Genomic DNA, 18,879 nt, shown 5'->3' with positions numbered 1-18,879 from the left:
CGAATTAAGGCCGCCCGCGCCGGGCGTTCAATGGAACCCCTCAAGCGTGACTTAGCAAGATTACTTTGTCAGCTTGGAAAAAAGGTTGTAATTCAAACGTCGCGGATATAAATCAGTAAAGAGATATGCGCGAGAGCTGCACAGGTTGAAGGCTATAATGAGATTCATGACGGATTGGACGCTCCGCAGCTGAAATTTTAATTCCCAAGATTATGCACGCTGCGAGGGTGTTAACTCATTTATATCCAACCATTCCGGTCCCGCGACGTGTTGCATTGATCGTAAAACTTGCATGATGCAATTGGGTCTAAACATGCATACACAGTGGCTACCTGTAATTGGACGTCAATGCACTTCGTCATGCAATCGTAATTGTGTAACTAATTATAAAACCACATTCTATTATTTTATATCCCTAATTTGTCAAAATGTAGGATAATCCGCAAAATTTAGTAATACACGAAAATTTATGCATAGAAAGTAAAAAATGCATCCATCAAAAATCCATCCTGCTTGCACGACGTTATGCGACATTGGAACGACGTGCGCGTAATTCTCGGTGCCTCGCTCGTGATTTGTTGGTTTAAAGAGCCACAGTAAACGTCGGCAGATCGATAGGTACGCCCCGGAGAGTACGATTTGGAAAAGTTTTCCGCGTCCGCCGTGCGATCGTCACGTCTCCGCAAAAGTTTGTGAGTTCGGTTACTCCATTCCGATCTCGTTTGAGGAATCGACGAAGCGGCACTTCGAGGACTGCCCGGAACGCCGCGAATGTCCGCGTTCATAATTTCAGCGTTCCGTGAACTTACTTATCTCTCTCTTTCAAGCGAAATAGCATTCCGCTTTTATCTTTGTGTCACGTAACGAGTTTCAGGGAATGCGGATGCGACGGCGTCCTTATGATCTATTAAATCTAGTTACGACCTTGCGCTCGCGACTCGCGCTCGATACGCGCTCATAAAACTTATCTAAGGGAATCGCACTGGTGTTTCGAACGATCGTACCTTTGTTTGCTTCCGCCGCCGCCGTTGCGGGATTTATTTTCTGTCTGGGAATTCTCTCGTGGCCATGCGAGCGGGAACGTCGCCGCACCGTTCCGCGATCTTATCCGTGAAAAATGTGTACGCTCGATGGCGGTCGCGCGTAACGCCGCTCCGCGATCGCTCTGCGATCCGATCTGATGTCTAATCAGTCGATAAGGGCCATAGAAATCCCCTCGAGGGGCTTTTCGAGGCGCGAGGCATTTGACCCGCGTGTAGAATGAGGTCTTGAGCGTTAATGGATGACCGAACCGCCACTTTAGCGAGATTGAAACTGTCGTTCGTAGGTACCGAACATGATGGATGCAGCGTTTTATAAAGTCATTCGTTCCTCATACGTACTTACTCGTTAACTCAAAAGATCCTTACCTTTTCTATGCTCCCCTGCGTATAAATAGCGTGTTCGTTTCATGTCACCTGATAAGCGCATAAAATGATTGCGGCGAACGTGCCGTTGAAAAAAAAACAGTTCGAACTGTAGGTGTTTGAATGCACTTTGGAAACGAGTTACGGCGCATTACACACCTTGAAAAGCCATCAGCCTTGCTTTTGTCGTCTTGAGATGCTTTCCAATTATTGCGCGTGGCCATTACAATCTCGAACATCAATCTCGCAGGCCCATCAGCCGCATCTTTGTCGTTTTAAATGCTTTCCAATTATTGAACCCGACCGCAGTAATTTCAAGTATTAAGCCTGACAAGCGTCAAGCGTGCTTTTGTGGTTTTACACATTTTTTTGTGGTTTTCCCCATTTATTGCGTAGTCGGAATGATTCTACTTATCAAGCCAGAAAAGTGTCAAGTTTGCTCCTGTCGTTTTGTACGTTTTCCAATTATTGTGCCTGACCGCAATAATTTTAAGTGCTACGCTCGAAAAATGTGACCATTATTTTTGTCGTTTCCACCACTGGTTTCTCGGTGCTGTATCGTTTTCCAGATGACCTGTTTTATCTTGAAAAGGACAGTGCGAATGATCGGGGTTGTTCAGATTATTTTTATGTGTCGGATTCTGCATATAGAATAATTCATATCTTACATTCATATACATGTGAATTCTTCTGTCTTAAGAAAACTATGTTAGATTATACATTTTTGTAATATGAAGATGTGTTTACGTTTTACCAATAGAAAATGCCACTGTTAAAATTAATACCGAATGTATCGGTCATCACTAAACTAATTCAAATTATTAATGTATTAATGTAGAGGAGAATCCCCTATTATGAGATATGCTCTTAATATGAGATAATGGGGTTTCTGCTAAACTATTGAGCACCATCTGTTAGTTCCATCATGAATTTATTACTCTTGGTGTAAAATGTATTTAGTGAAAAATTCATTGTTCGTTATTGCGTTTAGCCTTTGGAAGAAAAGGTTTGTGAAATTGTGAACATGTCAAAGGAACTTGAGGTAAGTCTTTAAACCTTGTTTATTACATAATAAAGAAATGGTTGGCAATAAATTCAGTATGCAATGATAGAGTAGAATCGTAGTAACAGGAAAATACGCAATTTGTTGAATTGCTTAATTGTAGAGGTTAGATTTCATGATCGCGGAACCGCTAGGCGTGTGGCTCGTATAATGAGACATTCAGGGTACTCTTAATATGAGATCATTATTGCTCGAATATGAGGATTATGTAGTGTAATAAAAAGAAAGAAAATACTACTTAAGGTTAAAGAAAAGTTAATACGAATTTATATTACGAATTTTTGTGTATTTAATTTTTATAGAATCTGACTATGGAGGTCAGAGAAACGAGGAAGCGTCGACAGTGGAATCGTGAAGATTTGGCGAAGGCTGTGGCAGCAGTATTTTTATAAAACTATCTAATAAAGTTTTTTACTTGCAATACTGATGTATTTTGCACTTTTAACACCGATTTCTCGAGGTATCTTATATTAGGAGCACACTTTCTCGATCCTGCGTAAAGCTCTTTTTTCAAATTTTTTTAATTTTCAGAAAAAATATTTAAATTAGATTTTTCATTTCACCAACTTAAAGCTTATTAAATTCCCTTCAAGATAACGTATTAAATTTTAAAATTCTGCCTATAGATTTCCTTACATTCGGCAAAATCGATATGGTATCTCATAATCGGGGACTTTCCTCTATTAATTACAGTATGTCATTTAATTTTAGAGAGAGAATGTTTCAGACCTTAAAGATAGATTAAAATATTCATGAATCAATATAATTTTCAATTATTTGACCGCAATCATCTATCATCATTATATCGTTTTAACGTAAAGGAGACAGAATGTACTTTCGATGATTTAAAATGAAAGCTTTGAGATAGATATCTTATGGTTCGTCGCAGGGAATTGATATAAGGGTAACTTAAGGATTGTGAGAGACGACAGTTTCAGAAAGACACTTTATTATTTACAACATCACTGTGTTTTATGGCAGAGCGTCGAGATCGGCCAAGGCAATCTTCATCCTCGTCTTGAGCTCGTCCGCGTAGCGCAGAGCGGACTCATCGATCTTAACGTCCTCCATCAAGAGATCGCAGTCGAGATGTCGGCTGTCGCACGCCCGGTGATGATGCTTGAGCACGTCGTTCGAATCCAGATGATGTGCTCGCCTGGTGGACGGGTTCAGCGTGGTCAAGGCATAGTGATTGTGCACCGTTAGCGCGCGTCTCGTGGAGACGAAGCTCTTCACCGAGTCACCCTCGGGCGAGATACTGGCCGTTCTCATGGTGTCCAGGTAATCCGGGTGCTCGACCGAAGAACGACGTAGCTCTTCCTCATCGAGCGATCCAGCCGGCCGATCGGTCTGACTCTTGTTCTGCAGCTCGGGGAAGAAGTAGGCGTTTCGCACGGAGTACGAGGCGAAGTCCTTGAAGCTCTTGCCGAGCTTCGCACGCTCATCCATCAACAGCTCGTGCCAGGTCCTCCGACGCGTGGGAACGATCGCTTCGTCGATGTCGATCGGCACCACGAATTCCGAACGATGGAGGTTCTCGTAGAAGCAATGGTTGTACGGGATCAGTTCCATTCGTCTCTTCGTCCAGATGTCCTCGCTGAAGAAACTCCGCCGGGCCGTCTTCTCGTTTGGCAAGTCGCCTGGTAGGTCGAGCGCGAACCACCGCACCACGTTCGATCGCTCGTACAGACGCAGTACTTTCAGTACGTTTTCGTGTACGTTGAAGACGTAAAAGTAGAACAACTGGGCGCCCAGGATGCGATGCAGCTCGACGAACGCTATGAGCTTGTGCGATATATCGTCGTCGAAGTCCAATCCTTTGATGCACAGGGTGAACTGACGGCGCGTCATCCGGCCGACCGGTGACTCGTCGTTGAATTCCGAGCGGGTCGTTAAACTATGACTAGCATTCTCATAGCAGGGACTTGTGCCCACGTAAACTCGTAGTGGATAGCGCATCGCGCCGTCCAACGGCAATTGGCAATTGACGAGAATCCCGGTGTAGCTATCCGCCGTGCCGCCCCATTCGTCCAACCAGATCCTCGAGATGAGCGCCTCCACGCTCAATGATCGTGTCCTCCCGTGCTCCCTGTACCTGGAACGTAACGAGACCAAAACGCTTGATCCACTCGTTCCGATTGAAGCTGGTTAATGTCGAGTATCGTAGCGGAAAACACCTGCACGCGTTATGGAAGACATTTATATCCTCCTGCCATGCATTTTAAACGAATGTTGCTCCGTTTCGCGCCGCTGCTAACATTTGCATTCGAAGCAACCAGCTTCTAAGCAAAGTGGAAGTTCAAATAACGGGCTAGCGAAGTTTAATCTCGCCGAAATTAAAATTTCATGGGACGGGAATTAAAAACGGTTGTCACCTCCGTTACGCTTGCTTTTAATGCGCTTGCACGTGTCCCGCGTCATAAATTCTCGTTATAAGTTTGCTGCAAGCAAACAAACGTTCCACCATTTCCCTTGAACATCGAAGCGGAAGATATAAATACGTAGACGGACACGCGAGCCAGTTTTAAATTCTAATTGATAACGCGGCGAGTTGGCCATTATTCTCAATTACTAAACCGTTGGAAAATTCTAGCGGTTATATTTCTAACACCATTTATCAACAGTTTTAAATTATGATTCACCAATTAAAAGCATAGACAAACACAAGATTTGCGATATGTTCCTGCACAGCGAATTTACGACTTCAATTAATTATAATGCAATTTCAACTAGACAGAACGATAATTTTTAGATTAATTAAAAAACGATATAGATATGAGCAATATGAATTCAATTACGCGTCTATTAGAAGTCTCATATTATTATAAAAGATCGCTCATTTACTGGATCAATTTGTCATCGCGGTTCGCGGGAGGCGAGATGTGACTAGCGCGCTTTTATGTGAACGTCTCTTAGCGTGATTCTCCTTTTTCATGTTTAACGTTCGTCAGAGATAGACGAGTAACGGGATACGTTACTCGCGACATGAAAAATAGCTTACCATATAGTGCAGAAGAGAGTAGAGGGCGGCAAGGTGCCTCGTTTAACGCCAATCACCCTGATGCTTGGGTAACCAGCAACTCTGAGGTCCAAGTGGGCGCTGTACAGGAAGAGCTGTCCCGGGATTGTCTCGAGCCATTTCGTGCCGGGTGGCTCGTACGCGTTTAACGCCATTCCGCGCGTTCCATTATCGTCGCATTGCTTGGTGGGCCTGTAATCGAGTGCCAATCTTCGCGCCCACGAATAAGCGACGATGCTTCTTGTGCCTGGTGGCTCGCCCCCTGGAAAGAATGACGCTAAGAAGTCGTTTGTATCGGAACGAATGGAGGAGAAACGGCCGATAAGACGGCCGGAGGAGTTAATTGAGCCTGGGCAAGAGAATAGCGCTAACTCATGTTTTTGTTAAGCGAGAGTAATACACGTACTGCTAGCTATTGCACATGCTACTAGACATTTTGGCGTCGACGCTTTGACTCGTAACAGCTACCTTGGGGAGATATGTAATTACCGTAGCTCCTCATTTTCATTCCTAAGTAATTAAAGCTCGTCTCGTCGACGTCGGAATAAAGCGTTTGTACGTTGCAAGTATACATACCCCGTATGTTGTCAAAACACGTAGGATTTATCGTTTATATGCAGCAACAAAATATCGAAATCTAACGTTTTTCTCTTTCGCGATACTTTGATTATTTGAAGTCTTTCAGGAATAACGTACGGCTTTGTTACGAAGAACGTATCGTTATAAATTTCGGATATGTCTCGGTAAAATCGATTCCAAATCCGATAAGCCTCTTATAACTAATAGCTTATATAACTAACAGAGAGAAACCGATTTGGGGCTCATAAATTTGGATAAAATTTTCTGCGAACGTACATACATCGTAACTCGAGGTATTGATAATGCGGTCTTGATACGCTTCGTTCTTGCGCTCAAACATCTCCAGAACGACCGCTTTAGTCGGATGATACTGTCTCATTCTAGCACGTGAGTTTAACACATATGGAGAAAGCATTTTGAATAAAAATTTCTGTGAAAGATTAAGCGCTATAAAGTTGAGAAAAATATCAGAGAAGTCAGCTTGCATTATATTACACGTACATAAATTCTGTCTGTCCAGGCTAGTGCGACTAGTAAAAAAAACAAGACGCTATATTTTGCTTTTATCTTTTTCATTCAAGAGTCTACCTTTTTTTTTTAAAAAAAGACGATTTTTACTAAATATATTTAACTAAGTAAATTCAAAGGTGAGTAATGCATATTCATGTGGCTTAAGTCATTCTACACACACAAAGTTTCATCCGAGTTAACGAGTTTTGGTTGACTGTGTTTTCTTGTGAGCGCCAAGTGCCTGGTGCTGGCCCTGATACACGCTGCACAGCTAACTCCGTCCGTAGCTTATCAGAACTTTCCGACTGATAGTATCGTTTGCATTCTGCTCTTCCTAGCATATCATCGTACAGTTTCTACGAGTGTGTGACGTCACACACTCGTTGTATTAAACTGTTCGTTTTATTAAATATCAGCTTACTGTTTAAGTTGATCGATTTCCGATACTATCTGCCGCGCCGATCGTCCGTCAATACGACGATATCGGCACTTTACGGCCGGACGGAAATGACGTGTCATGCGTTATAAAATGGACGCAACGCTGTACTATGAATACACTTATAGTTTGCTCAGCCTATACAACTGGAAACGTCCGCCTTTAGCATCCTGCTCGCGCTTATCAGCGGCGCGCGTTGGTTCTCCTAATTGCGATTTCCATACATTCCCCTGCGACGTTTTAGCAATATTTAGACAGGCGCAGACGGAGGTAGAGAAAATTAACCAGACGGAATTTCAATCGACACGATCGCTAATTGGACTCCCTAATGTTGGAGACCGCCGCCGCGCCGTCCGTCCGCTGCATTCCGCGAGGGAACTCGTTACCCGTGCAGTCATGTGTACAATCCCAGTCACGAGCCGAAGCGGATGCGGACTGAGATCTTCATTCTTTTTTCTGCTCATTAATGCATTTAATAAATGTATTTATAGGATCCGCCGATGGAGTTCACAAACGCGGCCGAGCGGGGGCCGGCGCTCTTCGGCGCCGGTAATAAATCCACGTCGCTGATAGGTTTAAGGACTCTCGTTACGTCTCGTTTATAATTATTTCTGCGAGACAGCGGTAAGAGCAACGGCGGTGGTAGTGGCTGCGGGATGACGTAAAAAAAAAACAACCCTCGTGCACGCCGTGTCGACGTTCGCGGGGCAAATTTATAGCACTATATAGGTTTCGTGACTGATCTCGTTTGCAATTACTCGCCTTTGACGTATATGGATCGTGAACGTTATTGACGGGACGCCCGGGACCATTTCCCCGACGATCCCGCCGTCGAGAGCGTAGGTAACGAGACTTGCTCGATCCCACTGATCCACCGCGGATTCGCCTCCGCGGCCGGCCGGATGGATGATAATCCGTGCCGGCGTGTGTCGTTAAAAGTCGGCACTTGACCCAACGGGGCCGACGGCGGCGGTATTACGTGTTTGCGTGCCGCGAGTATTCTTCGTGACTCCGTGCCCTTTTACTTGGCCCGTCCGTCCCCGCGTCCGTCCGTCGCGGCCACGCTTCGCGAGGTTTACGAGAGGGTAAACGCGGCCCCACGAGAGAGAGGAGGCGTTTGTACCATGCTAGAAATACGCTAATGCACGCCGACGTTCTCATGGAAATCGCAGTGTCACGCCGGGGAGTGGATCTGTAGGTGCGTAGATAAGTTCGCCGTGCGCGAGAGACGAGTAAATCGATTCCGCGGGATTCACTAATTGAAATTACTCCTGACGAAAGGATTCTTATCTGCGATGAAGCGGGGGAAGGAGAGCGATTTTACAACTTGCCTCGTTCATACGTAGGCGTAAGAATGATGAAAATAAAAATGAGAATCATTCACGTAAGAATAAGATAGGAATCGTCAATTAGTAGCTCTTTATTCTTGTTTCTCGTCTAATTAATTCACCGTATGTACGCTTCTACGTCGTGAAGGCACTCACGAATGTGTATTTGTAATCTATATTTAGCACTGAATACGTGGCCGCGCTTGATTCTCTCCTTATGGCGTAATAGCTCGGACCTCATCCGAGACGAACTTCGAAGGCTTGTCGGGCTCCGATAGGTGCGCATTGAGCAGCGCGTGTAGTTCTCGATCCATCGCGATCGGCTGTCATAATTCCCGCGAAATGTTTGCCCATGCGAGTAGCAGCAAAGGTGAATTACGCGAAAGTGTACGAGTCGACGGGCGGTCGGTCACTCGATGAATCACGTCATAAATTATGCCGACTAATGAAGTCGCTACTTGCAAAGAACAGCGTTGAGATTTACGTCCTTGAGTAAGCTTCGCGCGAAAGCTCGCTGGTTTATTTATAACTTCGTATCGTGTTCCTTTTGCGCGCGCGTGTACACGCACCTCGATGCATTATCTGCGTATCTTTTTAACTTCTCTCGGGGAAGTACGTATACGCACGCTGCGTGCAGAGCCCTATTGAATTTCTGCGGTGCGTAGAGCGGCTCCGATCGGTATCGTAGCTGCGAGCGGCTCGTTTACGTAGTCATATTCTTTGTTAGCACAAGAAACCGTAGCATTCGTGCAATTACGCGGGATGAACGTGCGTTTAAAAAGAACAGAGAGCGGCCCCCTGGTTCTCCCGGCACGACCGGATAGCATTTTAATGCTGAGAAACTCCGTGCAACTAGGAAATAGCGCGTACCGAGTAACAAATCGCTTGTGAGTAATTCTAACAAGTGTATTGCGGATTTCTCTTTATATCGTCTCTTGAAAGCATTTCAGTTTACACGCCAGCTCGCCAGCACAATTCTCATGAATTGTCCATTTAATGAAATTATGATTCCAATTCACTTCACAATCACGAAGGATCGCATAACTTTGGGGCAAAATAATTACTTCTATACATTATTTGTTGGAAGATTGATCGCAAACATTGTTTTCATTGGTTTTCAAGGAAATCTGCTAGAATAACAAAGACGTAAATTTCGATAGATGGCCTTTATTGCGAAATTGCTCGAGTTTGAGAGATTAACGAGCGTTTGCTACCAGCGCCATACATGTGTGACGCACCAATCTCACTTTTAAAAAGTCAACGTTATAGTATGACAAAGATTTCCCATTTTATTTGGATAAAGACAAAGAATATGTTTTCATCACATTTTGAACCAAGTATCTAAAATTGCAAGAACTTTCGATAAGATTGCAGTAAATCTTTGTAAAGCTCGTATCAGACTATGTAGTGGAGATTGGAGACTGCAAATTGGAGATTGGAATTTTATCAATTAGAACAAAGCAGATCAAGATTACTTTGTCCTGATTGGTCAAATTCCAATCTTCAATTCGCAATCTCCAATCTTCCAATATGTAATCAGGTTTGAAGACGTGTTCTATTTTCACGAATTTGTTCCTAGATTCATTAAGAGCATACTTAACGAATAACAGATCATCTGATAAAGTAAAAAAAATTACAAGGAATCCTCGAATCATAAAATCCTCGGTTTTAACGTTTTCGTCAAAATCTATCTGCACACTGAAAAAAAATTTTGTTCAACGATCTAAACACATTTAGTTGTTTGAAGATTTAGTTAATGCAACAACTTTCTAATCAACCGAACTTAACTGTAGTCTACTTAACAAACTGTTCAATGTTGAAAAAAATGGTTCAACCATTTCATTTAGTTGACGAAACTATCATCATTTGGTTACCTTTAAGAAAAATCAGTTACCAGCATCATTATATTTATTTCGACAGTCTCACGAAGTTAACTAAATGCGTTTATATCAGACATACAAATATTTCATTGTTTTAAATGGGAGAATTTGTTTGAATGGACTGTGTCTTTATTATATGAGATAATGACGTTTTCATAAATTACATATATTCAAGACAACCAAATGTTTTGTTAAGTAAGTATACATTCTGCATTGTATAGACAAATTCTTAGGTAAGACTGACCCAATCAATCATTACTTGAAGTTTATGATAAGCTTAAATATTTACTTACTTTAACTGAATGTACATTTTGAAAGGTAATATATTTCAGACAATACAACTTAATTGTTTGTTGGAAAATAAGGTTGTTAATATTTTGAGTTAACAAAATTTGGGACTGGTAATGTTAAACGTATTAACAACGTTAAATCAACATTTATTTAGTTAAAGTGAGCTACTCAATTTTCCAAAAGTACTAAGTAATTCTGACCATATACAGGGTGTCCCGGGTTTTAACCGACAAACTGCGGGAGCATATTCTACTAGTGAAAATAAGAAAAAATTCTTATATCGAGTTTGCTTAGAAATGCTTTATTACAAAGTTATAAACCAATATTGAAAAGAAATATGAGATAAGTAACAACGGATTTTTTCACAAAAATAAAAATTATCTACGCAATGATTTAGTGACGCATTTCAAAATGTTGTCCTTGCACATCGATACAAGCTAGACATCGACGTAGTACAGAATTTGTTACAGTACGACATTCCTGAAAATTTTGTTGCATCTCAGTAACTGAATTAGTAATTCGTTGCTTTAAATCTTTAAGCGAGATTACTTCTGTACTGTAAACTTTATTTTTTAAAGTTCCCCATAAATAAAAATCAAGAGGCGTTAAATCGGGCGATCTTGGAGGCCAGAAAACCGGTCCTCCTCGACCAATCCACCTATGAGCATAATGTTCATCTAACCTACACTTTGTGTAGGAGTATTATCAAAAAGATTTAAGATTCTTTCCGAGCGTCGTCAGTGTCTTAGAGCTGAACGAACATCATCATATTCATTCATAGGTCGAAATGAACCCAAATTACGTAATTGCAAATGGGTATTACTAAACACAGAACTATCTGGTACTCTCCTGTTAGGAAATCTACGTTGATACTCTCGTACGGCAGCTCGTGCATTTCCGTCACAGAATCCGTACACGAAATGAATATCGGTGTATTCCTCGTTTGAAAACACTTTTGACATTCTGATAGTAATTGCTAGTTCACACGACGATTAAAATCTAACAGCTACTGTTGTGAAAGTAACAATCATACTGAATTGTTTCAACATAGTGAACATGAATACATGTGAATACACGTAACATAAACATCTTCGACCTTCCAAATTCTACACTATGTTCCGTTGTTACTTATCTCATATTTCTTTTCAATATTGGTTTATAACTTTGTAACAAAGCATTTCTAAGCAAACTCGATATAAGAATTTTTTCTTATTTCCACTAGTAGAATATGCTCCCGCAGTTTGTCGGTTAAAACCCGGGACACCCTGTATAGTGTTTATTTAATTCTAACTCATCTTTAAAATAAAACCAAATTTGTTTGGTTTAACATTGTAATATTCAGTTCTTTGAGAATATATATAGTTAAAGGCTTGAGATCTAATTTACATAGAACATAGTTAACTGCCCAGTCAGCATCGACCGATAGATGGCCAGGCCAGGCGTGACGTTCTCGCAAGAAACATTGCGTTATCACCTTACAAATAACCATCCGGAAAACCGTGCACGCGAAAATAATATAAAGTCAATAATAATATAAAGTCGTGGTCGAAACGTTGTGCTTCACTATACGTGTGTGTAACCAACTTGGTCGTAATAAATTAAAGATTATATAAAGTATAAAGTCATTCGAATCAAATATTTGGTTACCGTATTTTAATAGCTAGTTATTCCAAAAAAATGTTAATTCCAATTAACTAAATATTTTTTCTTGTTACCTTTCATTTGATCATAGGAAGTAAACTTTGATATCATGAAATGCCTAAATGGTTAATCGAATAAATTCGTTAGCTTTCGACAATACTTTTTATGTTACATGAACAAATGACTTTTCTGAAGAAACAAATATTTTGTCGAACTAAGACGTCTTCACATTTAATATAACTCGTGAATGGTTTGGACTAGCAAGAACGATAGTTCATTCAATTTAATTTATTACAAAATAAACAAAATATTTCACTTCATTAAAAGGATATTGTGTTATGTTAAATAAACATAAAGTTCGTCCTACTCTACGTTTTGTCACTATGACTATATCCTTGGTTAAATGAAAAAATATAACGTTCGCGGTAATATTGATTTATATAGGTTTCAACTATAATGAAGTCGAACGAAAAAACTACATCCTTATTTTAAACATAGATTTTGTTGTTCTTTCATTATTTTTTGTTTGACACATACATCTTTTTGTTATCTCAATTAATGCTATTTTATGAGTCATCAAAACATCAAAACAACAATTTCTCTTCAATTAAATATACTGTAGAATCAAATAAATATTTTGCCTGCAATAACTAAATTTGGTTGGACCAAATTTAAAAATATCGTAACCATTAAACAAAATATTTAGGTCTTATTACATTGACATTTATTTGAACGTATCCGACCGCAGCATTTTGTTAAGTCAAATAATTATTTTTCATTGAACAAATTTTTTTCAGTGCAGACACACATGGCTCATAAGAGATCTATAATAAACTCTATAATAAGCGACACGCGCATGCTGCATGAAAAATAAAAACATGAAATGTGGAGGACGGTTTTCCAACCACGGTCGGTTTTAGTTGGTAGCAAACATATTAATCAAATTCGCGAGATACCTCGTTGCACGAAACGAGGTCAATTGGCTCCTCATCTTGATCCATGCTCACGATCGATCGCGCATCGCGCGCAAAGGTCTCGCCTCGGATGTCGAGACGCGCGCGACATTACCGCCTTCGGATCGCGGCAGCGAGTCGGTGACGGTGAACCGTTCGCCGATAACGAAAGGGCAGGGGTCACGGCGTTCGCACCCTTCGCGGTAGTGGCCGTGGAGGAAAATTGCTTACCAGGCGTGGGAGGAGGATCGGTCGGCGGGTCCGGGAGTCGTGCTGGCGGCGAGTCCAGCAAAGTCAGGACGCACAGCGCGGTGACCAGGATCGCGGCGAGTCCCGCTCTCCGTAATCTCCTCGTGGCTGGCATGCTTCTCTTCTTTCCCTATAGCTCTGTTGCTCTCGCCGAGACTGGCGAGACTCCTCATTCGTCGCGCGTTTGTCACGACGGCAATGATGGCGACGGTACGTGTGCGTGCAGTTTATTACACGGGGCGCCTCCGCGAGCGGAGCTCGCCAGTAATGCACCGTGACCGCGATTGCATCCCCGACGTTAACGTAAATCGACAGCGCGCGTCTTACGCGGCTCGCTCGCTCCGCTCGTGACGATCCTGCGATGCGTCCTCGCGAGCAATTTGTAGACGGCTCGCAACCCGCGCCTTTTCATTTTACTTTCTTCCCTCTTCCTTGCTGCCCTCCCCGTTTCTTCTCTCTTGCTTTCTCTCGTGGTTTTCGATTTCGTTTACTCGCGACGACTCGACTCGCGCGGAGATTTCGCCCGGATTTGCTAACGAACTAGTTGCAGATAATTATGCGAGCTGCGCTGGCCGCTTGACGGCACGAACTCGCTTCAAATCAGGTTTTCCTCGTCTCTCGCCGGTGATCTCATCCGGATCGATCGTCTTCGCATCGGCACGCGTTCTCGCGAGAGAAGAAGATGGTCGGTCACGTCATTCCTGGAAGATTCGTTCGTCGCAAAATCACTGCCTACTCGTAGGCTCGTAGGCAGCAGGGAGCAAGGTCCGCGGCTTAAACAATCGCTCTGTATGCGCGCGGGCTTCAAAGCGAGCGCACGAATCTGTCTCCTCGCTTCGCTTCGCGTAAAAAGCACCGCGCACGATAGCTCGACCTCCCACGCGACGGCGCGCTCCCGCTTCTTCAGCTTCGTAGGCGGACGATGACCATGTATGGCCGTCCTGGAGGACCCTCCCGCCGTCCTCCGGACTTTTGACAATTCAAGTATTCTGACTTGATCGATCTCCGCGATCCGCAGCTCTTCTCGCTTTCTGCTTCGCTGACGCGCATCAAAGCGCGACGATTTTTCGCTCCTTGATTATCGCATCGCGATTACGCTCTTGCCGTTGCAAGAAGCGATGAGGCACACGCGCGCCGCGCGCTGGCGTGACCATTTCGAATCCATTTTCGCGTCGGCACGAAGGTTTCACGCACGGTCACCAAAAGTGGAACGCTCGGTTAGGAGCGACGGCGCGCCTTTTACAAACGTCGCGCAAACGTTCCGCGCGCGCAGTCGGGTCGATTTCACAGGCGTGAGAAACTCGCTCGCCGGGGAATGAAATTCGCCGGCTCCGTCACGGTGTAATACTCTCACGCGGCGCAAACTGCTCGCGGTCGAATCCGAGAGCGCGATCGGAATCTCGCACGAATTTCATTTACGACATCCGTTTTAATTTGCGCTCCCATAGGTCGAGCACCGTCACTTCCCCGCGGATTATCCTCCCGCGCACACTATCCTGACAGATGGAATTCTCATGACGCGAGAACGCACGACGCAAATCGATCTAGACATGGAATCTGACGTTCATTGTTAATCCGCACTGACGTGAGCGTCGCTGATCTGCGCCGATCGTGGCAATCGCCCGGAGGATCGATCGATCGATCAGGCGCGTTTCACAGCGCGACACGTTGCATCGTCCATCGCAGAGGTCTTCCTCTTTGGAAAAAAATTCTCCTCTATCGTCCTGCGATGATCAATCGTCGAGACATCACACCGCTCTCCGCATTGGCGAAATCGTCGCGATCGGCGCGCGAGGAGCACGTGCGCGCGATCGGATCTCGGGCGGTTTCCTCTCGCGGTTACTCGGCTGACGGCGGGATGCAGCACGTGGCCGACGGATCGACCGGCGGGATTGGTACAACCTGGCCTGCACGAGAGTCGAGAGCGTACTGCGTTCGAGCGGGAGGTTAACGCGCCACCGGGGCCTCGCACCGAGGCACGACGGCGACTTGGACCCGTTGCCTTAGCATGCCTCGCCAATGCGCCTTGCCTTACCCCGTCCCTACTCGCTTTTACCTTGCCTCGCCACGACCTAGCTCTTCTCGACTTGCTTTGACTCGCCTCTTAGCTTAGCTTTATCCCGCTCTCCGGTTGCTTGGCTGGTTGGTCGGTTGTCGGTTGTGGTCCTCGTCCATCCTGACAACGTTAGAGTTTACCTTGTCGCAACCTTGTGAATCGCGTCGCATTTCACGTGCTCTTCTCTCTTTTCGCGTCCCCCTGATTCCTTCGTTCTCGTCGTTTTGCGTTTCCGTTTTGTCGCTTCTGTATGCTGACCACGGTATCGTCCGCGTTCGTTACACGGTACTGATTAGTTCCTGTGGTTTTTCGTTCTGACGATAACCAGGATAATAATTGAATTTATGTTTCTTTGAATATAGAAGTTTAATTAGTACATGGTTATTTTATGAAGCGAGTAGAAAGATCACGATAATGATAATTATTATACATTTTGCATTATACATGATTATATGCATTATATGTGATTTCTCTATTCAATGGTTTATAAACCTGTATTTTTTCACGGCAGATGAAGCGGATAAACGGTCGTTTATAAAATTTTAAAGAAAATCTTAAAATTTTTCTTTTTATAAAATTTGATTTAAAATATGTATACTATTAATATACTTGAAATACAGGGTGTTTCAGAGATTTTTCATTATGTTAATTTTGAAGTAATTCTAAATCTTTGTCTTCAACTCTTGTAAGTTAAATTTATTTTAATTGTCAGAATATTAACAGTTGTTGTTCGTGTTGATAAATTATATTCCAGAAGATTGATATAATTTCCACAATAATATTCCTAGGTTTTATGGGAGCCGCGTTTATTTCCGTCAAACTGGTTACTGCAGCTTTTTAACTTTACCATGATGTGGGTAGAAACGTATTGTAAATTCGCCGCACACTCTTATTAGCTACATATGTTTTCCTCAGGAATACATACAGCTTTTCTTGGACCATCTTAATGTCGTTATCCTCCGGGAATCGTATAGCTCTGGTAATAAAACGCTTTTCCCCTTCCTCTTGGCTTCCTCTTCTCATACCGGCTATGTACTTTTATATGCGACTTTATCTCATTTTATCTCCACACATTGCCTGACCTTTCCTCGCCATCTCACTGTTTTCGCTTGTCCACCCGCGCATACTATTTTTCTTTCTCTTTTTCTCTCTTTATTATTTCTCAATTGATTTATTTGTTTGTTTATTCACTACTTTATATTTTTAGTATTAAAGAATGTTTCATCTAGATATTTTGAAGGCACTTCTATTCTATTAAAAAAATCAATCGTTATATAATACTATTTAAATTGTATTGGAGAACAGAAAATTGTTATTTAAAATTTAAATTTTATTTAAATTTAAATAAATTTAAATAACAATTTTCTATAAAAATAAAGCATTTATGCGAAACGTTTGGACTTTATATATGAAGACTGTGTATGTAATATTATGATAGGTACGATGCCGCAATACTTCTTTCCACGAAAAATCAAAACTTTTATTTGCTTCGTCGCATTAGAGTACCATGAGCAGAATGCTGAATTAATCAGTCAACATATGAAGAACTTAACATTTAAATTTGAATGCTGAAAAGAATCAATTAAATCTACTTTTACGCTCCAACCGAAGAAAATGTACAGACAAGAATTACCAATGGAAAGAAGTTCGCAAAAAGGAAGGAAAAGAAGAAGAAGATCACCAAACAAAAGAAGCGCAAATTCCAAAAAATCTGATTCTGCTGTTTTCTTTTTATCTTATCGCACGACGAATATATAAAAAAAAGTTTATTCTAAAAAGTATAATTTGGAATCATCACAATTTATTTGTCAGAAAAGAACTATCCAGCATTCAGTAAGCCGGAACATCTGTCGGAAAGAATGGATTGATAAATTCGCCAATTACTTCTTCGAAACCATATTTTCTATCTCCCTTATTCTCCCCCTTTCTGGCAGTTTATCTTCTACGGATTCTCTCACGTGCGTCCTTCTTCATTCTTGTCTCTTCTTTTCTTTCCTTTATTTTAACCACCATGAAGCGTGAGTTACTTACTCGCGTCAGAGCTGATCGCGCGATGTCGAGACTATATGCGTACTATCGGGGCACTCCGGTAGCCTACATTTAAATTATCCTGACGTGGCTGTCGTTACCGAGCAATCGTAACAGCAAGCCTTTTTGCGGAAATTACGATAAACGCGGTTTTGTCCGCGGTACGTGCCGCATGGAATGAGAGAAGAGAGAAACCAGGATTCGACGAGAGAATGTGAACGCTTCTTCTTCCATTTCCATTCTCGTGTCAACATCATGACTTGTGTGTCACACGATTTCCACGAATCGCAGCGCCTGTGGATCGTCTTCTGCAACGACCGTGGTGAAGACTAATGCGGTGAAACGTATTGAGAAACGTGATTGTTCGACTCGACAAGTCTCCATCGATGTCAGTTGCGATGGACCGTCGTGTATGCTGACACGCGCGTTGAACGCTCGAATGTCACAATTGGCGAAGTGACAAGTTGCCACGTAGACTCATCGAAAATATCAATTCATCTTGCGATAAAAGATTCTGATCACTGGCAGAAGAAATGTAAGATGTTTAGGAAAGTCATTTCTTGGAATTAAATTAATAAGCCTGAAAGATTAATAGAATTTGATATTTTTCTGTTTCCTTTTGATTTTCTGTTTCTTTTCTTTATCTCTTTTCTTTTTTTTTAAGGAAATAAAAATATTCAAAATTAGCTGAATTTAATAATAGATTTTTCGAATTACCGAGAAACAAATTTCTGGCTAAATTCTTGGATTCGAATTGTATGTTCAAGAATTATTTAAAGGAAAGAAAGATTGGAGAACGTTTGATACCTCTTGTTCAAGACTAACAAATTGAAGACTGATAACAAAGATACTAATCTTTATTTTCGCTGCTTCTTATTAAAGTTATTAAAGTTATTTGCCAAGCTACCACTCGACTGCCAATTGTTGATACTTATACCGGATTCTATAAGAGTACTTTGTTGTACCCTATGATACTTTGTTTCTTCATATTTCTTGACAAGAAATTGGAGAATTTATCTTCGAGAGACAAGAAAGAGGATACATGTAAGCTTATTAAACATACTAAAACTTGGTGGAGCGACAAGGCAAAGGAAATTCCGTCGTACTAGTATTGTGTCCCTGAAGGGATGGATATCCATTGAGGGAACAAAAAGAGAAGGAAAAAGGAAAGAGGAACGATCGCTCATTACCAACGGGTCGAGCCTTCAAGCCCTTACGAGCAGGCAGTAGGTGAGGTCGGTCGGGGTCAGACGGCGCGGAATACGTCGGTGTTCGGCTTCGCTTAACGAATCTCGTAAAACGACCGGAACGTTAATACCGGGTGACCAGCGAGAAAGAAGGTGCACGTGACCTATGGTATTACGGTTTCCCCGGTGCACGCGCACGGCACTCGTCCATTCCAAGAAGTTGTCCACTGGTTAGAGGAAGAAGAACGAGCGC

General features: G+C 42.4%; 1 protein-coding gene across 1 annotated transcript; it reads right to left on the bottom strand.

Annotated features, from left to right (window-relative positions):
- Nucleotides 1-3,400: 3,400 nt before the first annotated feature.
- On the bottom strand, nt 3,401-14,999 carry LOC113561398. Its single transcript, XM_026975256.1, has 3 exons — nt 13,338-14,999; nt 5,471-5,750; nt 3,401-4,564 (listed from the first exon to the last, which is right to left on the bottom strand). Exons 1-3 carry the CDS (start codon nt 13,468-13,470, stop codon nt 3,442-3,444), a joined length of 1,536 nt encoding a protein of 511 aa, XP_026831057.1. The 5' UTR covers nt 13,471-14,999; the 3' UTR covers nt 3,401-3,441.
- Nucleotides 15,000-18,879: the final 3,880 nt, after the last annotated feature.

The sequence above is a fragment of the Ooceraea biroi genome, chromosome 2 (assembly GCF_003672135.1).
Source record: "Ooceraea biroi isolate clonal line C1 chromosome 2, Obir_v5.4, whole genome shotgun sequence".
Taxonomy (NCBI): Eukaryota; Metazoa; Arthropoda; class Insecta; order Hymenoptera; family Formicidae; genus Ooceraea; species Ooceraea biroi.
Note: the sequence above shows the minus strand (reverse complement) of the source record. Positions and strands in the feature narration are given on the sequence as shown.

Coding starts and splice junctions, on each gene's coding strand:
- LOC113561398 (XM_026975256.1), bottom strand. CDS start 13,470: ATGCCAGCCACGAGGAGATTACGGAGAGCGGGACTCGCCGCGATCCTG. Junction 5,751..13,337: donor CGATCCTCCTCCCACGCCTG/GTAAGCAATTTT, acceptor CATTCTTTCCAG/GGGGCGAGCCACCAGGCACA. Junction 4,565..5,470: donor ACTCTCTTCTGCACTATATG/GTAAGCTATTTT, acceptor GTTACGTTCCAG/GTACAGGGAGCACGGGAGGA.